This window comes from Enoplosus armatus, chromosome 17 (assembly GCF_043641665.1).
Source record: "Enoplosus armatus isolate fEnoArm2 chromosome 17, fEnoArm2.hap1, whole genome shotgun sequence".
NCBI lineage: Eukaryota > Metazoa > Chordata > Actinopteri > Centrarchiformes > Enoplosidae > Enoplosus > Enoplosus armatus.
Window position 1 is genome coordinate 18,968,398 of NC_092196.1, and position 7,181 is coordinate 18,975,578.

A 7,181-nucleotide genomic window follows, 5' to 3' on the forward strand; every position below is an offset into this window, starting at 1 on the left:
GAATAACATCTGTTTATCTGCATATTTCTATGTTCAAAAAACAAGAGAAAAAAACACAGAGATCGACAGAGGACAAAAAACATCTCAGAGGATGCAGAATTAGAAAGAACAAATTGCCACCAGAGGACCAAAGGGAAAATAATCCTTTTCTCGCAGATCCACCAGCGTGGAGTCACCTCACCTGTACCTTCGGATTAAAGAGCAGGGTCATGTCCCAGTTGCCATGCGCATCGCCACGCTGACCTGCCTTTCCGGCCCTTCCCCCTTCCTCTTTCTATTGGCCCAGCTGCTACTGCGGCTCCTCCTCCCTGGGCCGGAGTTGGTGGGAGCCGCATCCTCCTGCCCCTCCCTCTGCACCTGCTCCAACCAAGCTAGCAGAGTCATCTGCACCAGGCAAAACCTGGAGGAGGTGCCCGAAAGCATATCAGTCAACACACGATACCTCAACCTGCAGGAGAACTCGATACAGGTAAATGTGGGCCGCAGGAAGTCGCTCGCCGGCTCAAATCATGTCATGTTGTGCATTTCATACAGGATAGTTTGCATGAAGATACACATTTAGTTGAGTGAATGAATTCATATTATTTATCGTTGTAAGTCGCAACAAGTGATGTGATTTAATGGTTGTCTAAAAATATTATTGGCTTTCTTTCGACTGCTGGTTGTTACTCATATAATGATGACCGACTGGAGGTCATGGTTTTTATTGACAACTACATCTCAGCATAAATTACACTGAGCAGTTTATTCTTTTTGCAGACACATGTCAGTGTCTCTAGTTTTCGCTGTTTCTTTTCAGCACATTCATTATAATTGTTAATATTTATATAGTTATTTTCTTTTGCAGCCAGTTGTGGATGTTAGGATTAACTTGTTCATACAGGCTTCCTCTTAGAAACTTTAGGTCTGAGAAAAGACAGAAACGTAAGCAGCAATAATGGTAGAAAAAGGCACTTAAGCCTCTGCTGAACTGAAGGAATATTTTATGAATTGAAAGCAAGGCATATTTCCATGACACCGTGCTGCCTTTTGTGTGCATTACCAATTTATCTAGAGTCCCTAGACAGTGTTTTGTGGCTTTCCAGCTGCAAGGAAAGATCATTTAACCACAGACCATCGATACAAAGCACAGGAATCTCTACATTTATAAACAGAGTGGGTTGATTTTACTCTTTGCAGCAGCATTTGAAGTAATTGGATCCCTCCTCATGTTGCTGACAGTGCTTTGTTCTTTTGTGATTTTAATTTCATTTCCATTACATTTCATCTCCTCTAATGAAAAGTGATGAGTCTCCCAAACATTGTTAAAACTGTCCAGTGCATCTCTTATCATGTCAAACTGCTCTGTACGTCGGATACCCTCTATTCCTCAGAGAAAACATCTTATTAAACATTATGTGACGTTAACCGAGCATAAATGGGACATCATGCCACATGATTTGGTATGTGAGGTTTAAAGAGATGCTGTTCACATGAAATAAAAATTAAAGAAATAATAACAATATTCGTTGCGTTTCGTTTTTAGCCTACAAATTCCGATTCGGTTTGTTGTATCCTCCAGCCCCACTTGAAATGATTAAAAATCTAAAAATGTTTTAACACCTGAAGGCATCCTAGATTCTCTGGCTTATTTTTTCCTTCACTGAGTACCCTGAGAGTAAAGCCTTGACAGCTCCCACCCCCTCTTAACATCCTCTCCCCTCCCTCTCTTAGCCCCCCCCCCCCCGCTCCTGCTCTACATACAGAAGAGGCAATGGCCTGTCTCCAGGAGTCTCTGTGTGTCTCACAGAGGGCTTTGGCCACACATATCTCAAACAATCAGAGATTTAAGGGGCTTTTAGTCGCGCTCACTAGCTGTGTGTCTTTGACTTCTCGCCAAATGATCTCCAGTTGGACGAGCTACTGTGTGCCGTCCAGGGCCCGTGCCACCCATATTTTTCAGAATCATGTCTTCCGGCAGAAAAACTTCTCTTTTGGTTGTTCATTTGTAAAATGGATTTAAGAAAAATGTAGACAGGTTTAAAAATGTATTAATTTAGTGTCGTAGTTTTGTCTTCCGTGGTGATTTGGGGTGACACTTCATGTGAATAGCCCTACACTGATAATCAGCTTATTATCAAGGGATTATAATGTGTTAGTAGAAAGAGTCTCACTGAAACAACAGTGTGAAAAGCACTTCAGTGTCTGGAGCAGGCACTGAAATAAGGTCAGGGTTAGGAAGAGGACTGGGTTTACAGTAGGTTTACCACAGCACTTGATGTTAAGTATTTGATATTAACATTTTTCACTATCAGCGCCCCCAAGTTGTGCCACACTCATGTCTTTGAATCATTCATTGACAATGTTTTTTTTTTTTGCCTTTACATGGTTTTGTAATGTTTTGCAAATCTATGCCATCTCTAAATTTAAAGAATAACATGTCAGTATCAGAGCTGCATGTCTGCTGCAGGTTTTTTATGATAAGTCAAAACTTGTACTTTTAGGAAAGTTTATATTATGTTTATATGTGATCCTTATATGTAATAGCACGTGACAGACAAAGTCCTATTTTGCATTGAATTTTGTTTGTCATTAAAACAAAAACAAGAGGCAACTTCAGAATGTACATAGTTGATTCCACATAGTGGAAGTTAGGTCAAAGTTGTAAAACACAATTGATAGTCACTTTTTCACCCTTCAATTGTCAAATGTAACCTCACAAATCATAGTAACAAACACCTTAACATCTGTTTGTAATCTACATGAATCATTCTTCATGTCGTACAGTAACTTTATCATTATCTGTCCCTCCAGGTTATCAAGTCAGATACTTTCAAGCACTTGAGGCACTTAGAGATCCTCCAGCTCTCCAAGAATCAGATCCGTCAGATTGAAGTCGGAGCATTCAATGGCCTCCCCAACCTCAACACACTGGAGCTCTTCGACAACCGCCTCACACTGGTGCCATCACATGCCTTTGAGTACCTCAGCAAGCTACGAGAGCTGTGGCTGCGCAACAACCCCATTGAGACTCTGCCAGGCTATGCCTTCCACCGTGTGCCCTCGCTACGTCGCCTGGACCTGGGTGAGCTCAAAAAGTTGGATTTCATCTCTGACGCAGCCTTTGTGGGTCTCATCAATCTACGATACCTGAACCTGGGCATGTGTGGGCTGAAGGACATTCCCAAACTGACAGCCCTCGTGCGTTTGGAAGAGCTGGAGCTGTCAGGAAACCGGCTGGAGATCATTCGACCTGGTTCCTTCCAGGGCCTGGTGTCTCTCCGCAAGCTGTGGCTCATGCACTCACAGGTGTCTGTCATTGAGCGCAACGCCTTCGATGACCTGAAAAACCTGGAGGAGCTCAACCTGTCCCATAACTCCCTGCACTCCTTGCCCCATGACCTCTTCACGCCCCTTCACCAGCTGGAGAGGGTACACCTTAACCACAACCCCTGGATCTGCAACTGTGATGTGCTTTGGCTTAGCTGGTGGTTGAAAGAGACAGTGCCCAGCAACACCACATGCTGTGCCCGCTGCCATGCTCCCCCATTCTTAAAGGGCAAGTACATTGGGGAGCTTGACCAGAGCCACTTCACCTGCTATGCGCCTGTCATTGTGGAACCACCTACAGACCTCAATGTCACTGAGGGTATGGCTGCTGAGCTCAAATGTCGCACAAGCACCTCCACAACATCTGTCAACTGGATCACCCCTAATGGCACTTTAATGACCCATGGCTCTTACCGGGTGCGGATATCCGTCCTGCACGATGGCACACTCAACTTCACGAATGTCACTCTGCGTGACACGGGCCAGTACACCTGCATGGTCACCAATGCTGCTGGCAATACCACGGCAACTGCTGTCCTCAATGTCACTGCTGCTGATGCCAGTGTCAACTACACCTACTTCACAACAGTCACTGTGGAAACAGTGGAGACCCCAGGAGAGGAAGAGTCTGCACTGGTAGCCATCAATGAGACCTTCATCCGTGTTCACACTGGCCCCACTCCCTCGGGCCACCTGGGGCCAGACGGCATTTCTACCACAGCCTCCTCTCCGTCAGCCGACTGGTCCTCCTCCTCTCCTCGGGCAACCCGACCCACCTTCACTGTGCCCATCACTGAGCCAGGCTTCTCAGGCCTGGATGATGTGATGAAGACCACCAAGATCATCATTGGCTGCTTCGTAGCCATTACCTTCATGGCAGCGGTGATGCTGGTGGTGTTCTACAAGCTGAGGAAACAGCACCAGCTGCATAAACACCACGGCCCTGCTCGTGCCATCGAGATCATCAACGTGGAGGATGAGCTGGGGGCCGGGGCCAGTGGTCGGGGCAGCGGCATCTCAGGAGGCTCCACCATGACGCAGAGCGGAAGCAGTGGAATAGGAGGGGGCCAGAGCCTCAGGCTGCACCACCCAGAGATAGTCAATCTACCGAACCTGGCCCGATCGGAGCACCTCAACCACTACTACAAAACCCATCACTTCAACAACAACATGATGGGCCTGGGTATGGGCACTGGTCCTGGTGTGGGCCTCAACAACAACAACAACCCCTCACCTTGCTCTCAGTCTCAGAACACGTCCATATCCTGTTCCCAGGTTCCAACCTCCACCAGTGGAGGAACGCCCACAGGTGGCACCCTGCCCTCCCCCATGCCCCTGCCCCAGTTGGGTCTTCACAGTTCTCTGAAAGGCCTTATGGGGAAAAGCCAGAATGAGCCCCTGCTTTTCAAGAGCGGCTCCAAGGAAAATGTGCAAGAGACTCAAATTTGAGTAAAAGTGAGAGTGGAAGTAAGAGTTTAGAAAGAGATGCTGGATAGACACAGTGAGACAGAAAGAGCCTGCGAGACCGAGTATATGAGACTGATTGTAGCCTACTGTCCTCATGGACAGATTCCAGAAAAGATTATAATTCACATAGTTACTGCTTTGTGTTGTCAATCTGTTGACAGAGAGAAGCAGATAGGAAGACTGAAAGAGACCGAGTACGATATCTGAATAGCTCTAGTCCCACGAATAGCATCTGCACATACTTTTCAACTAAATCAGACACAGACATATAAGATGTAAACTACAAACATCAGAATCATTCAGTTACCTGTGCAGCCTGCTATAGTCTTTGCCAAAGTCCAAGATCAAGCCAATTCTTTTCATTTGCGTCCACAATAACAATGGAAAGCTATGAATAATACACATGTGCAATGAGCCTCTCTAGGTTTTATACAGATTGCTTCGTATATTTCCAGACACATTCAGTGTATATATTGGGAGGGGGACATAATATTGGCCATTGAACATGTTGTCAGATTAGTGTTTGGCAGAGACACTGAAAAGCAAACAATGGTTTGGGTGAGCGGTACGGTCCCAGGTTTCCAGGAAGCACTGAAACAAAACAGAGAAAGCGAAATTAGAGCAGTGCAGCGATTCTGTCCAGGACACAAGTATCAGACTCATACTTTGCAGGGAGACAGTACAACAATTGGTTTTTCAGAGTGGTTTCACGCTCACTTTCTCACTTTTTTCCCTTTTACACCTACTGGCTACTGTCTTCTTTTGAAGGAGAGCAACAGAGTGGTTTATCATGGGAGAGGTAACATCCCATGGAATAAAGGACAATGAGAGATATAAAAAGGACCGAAAGTACATATTATATATACCGTAAATATATTTTCATTCAAAGAAATAAATTATAAAGAATCTTTATCAAGCTTCTGACTGAAAACTACAACGTCTAAAGAATATATATAAAAAAAAAATTACACACAGCTGTTGTAGTGATGGCCCTCCCTTACAACTTTTCCGAACTTGGAACAAGATGGCTGCTCCGATTGTGCTGCATAAGGACACATGTGGGAGAGTGGCATCTGTTGAGAGGGAGCTAAAACAAAAACCTGGCAAACTGTTTGAGTGAATTTATTTTGGTCTTGACATTTTTGTAGCCACACATATGTTTTCCCTCTCCTGTCACATTCACATAAACAGGGTCATTGGAGAACGGAGATCTTCACGCTCTACTGCGAAAATATGAAATACGACTACAGCTCTTCATCATTTGGTATACAGTATAGCTATGGTATTGATAATAATGATCATAATGGTAATAATGATAACAAGCTTTAGCTTTATTTGTCATAATGATCATTAAGTGATCAACAATATTTTACTGCACAATTTACAAAAAAGTTGCACATGCTAGTTTAGCTCTCTAAAAACTAATTCTAGATTTTCTCAACATTCGGTTTCAACATGTAATGTAAGATTTATCGCGATGATATGACATATTATTGTTATTCTGTTATCATTGTTATCATTCATATGACTATTATTATTACTACTTGTGCCTACAAATAGCTGAGAACTACTTTTTTTTCATTTGTATATGACACTGAAGTAGCTTTGTGACTGATCCTGTTGGACTCCTGTTGGCTAATGAACGGCAGTGGGACGGACTCAGCGTGCCACTAAGTGAACTCCACGTGCATCAGCAGGAAATAACCTGGCCCTCAAAATGGCTTCCTCAGTCCAGCCCTCACTGACTCGTCTGCTCTGATGTCTCAAGCAGTCAGGACCCCTCACGTTACGCGTTAAAGACAGGACATGAACCTTTCATGAAGACTGCTCCTTTGCAGGGGATTATTTCACAACTGTATCTCAGTGTTATCGTGTATGAGTGGATTTCATGGCAGCAGGGAGCTAAATGGACTACAGGCATTGCCAAGCATTTTTAAAGGTAAGCGAAGCTCATTCAGTGAAGGAGAAGGTAACATACAGTACAGTATACAGTGATGGGTGAATTTTTTTCTAAAGAAAAAGGACAATTAAATGAAAAAATATAGAACCTTATAGATCTCTTTTAAAAAAAAAAAAATTATTATGATAAGTGTTTTTCATTTTGGGTTTTTATCTAGTTTGATTATTTTCTGTTTTTTTAAATCAAGTGTTATCTTTATTGTAATATTGTTATTGTTATTATTATTAGCTAATTACACTGGTTATAATTATGAGAGATGTTCTGTTAGCAGAGGTCACTTTGAAAATTAAAAAAACCTGGCACATAAAATGGCAGTTCAAGTCTGTGAAATTTGGTGGCTTTTTTTTCTTTTCTTTTTGTTATAATCAACTTTAATTGTAGTATCACTGTTTGTATCCCTTTGGCTCTGCTTGAGATGAGACACAGCGAATGTGAAATGGTCAGC

At 43.4% G+C, this 7,181-nt stretch overlaps 1 protein-coding gene across 2 annotated transcripts; it reads left to right on the forward strand.

Moving 5' to 3' along the window:
- Positions 1-223: 223 nt before the first annotated feature.
- lrrc4ba (leucine rich repeat containing 4Ba) lies at positions 224-4,758 on the forward strand. 2 transcript variants are annotated; one of them, XM_070923410.1, is made up of 3 exons: positions 224-469; positions 2,794-4,618; positions 4,679-4,758. In XM_070923410.1, exons 1-3 carry the CDS (start codon positions 224-226, stop codon positions 4,756-4,758), a joined length of 2,151 nt encoding a protein of 716 aa, XP_070779511.1. The 2 variants fall into 2 exon arrangements, with proteins under 2 accessions (XP_070779511.1, XP_070779510.1); XM_070923409.1 differs by having other exon boundaries at positions 2,794-4,758.
- Positions 4,759-7,181: the final 2,423 nt, after the last annotated feature.

What these genes read in the sequence shown, in the direction of transcription:
- lrrc4ba (XM_070923409.1), top strand. Translation starts at nt 224, where the DNA reads ATGCGCATCGCCACGCTGACCTGCCTTTCCGGCCCTTCCCCCTTCCTC. An exon ending in TGCAGGAGAACTCGATACAG is followed by an intron (nt 470 to 2,793) that starts GTAAATGTGGGC and finishes CTGTCCCTCCAG; the next exon opens with GTTATCAAGTCAGATACTTT.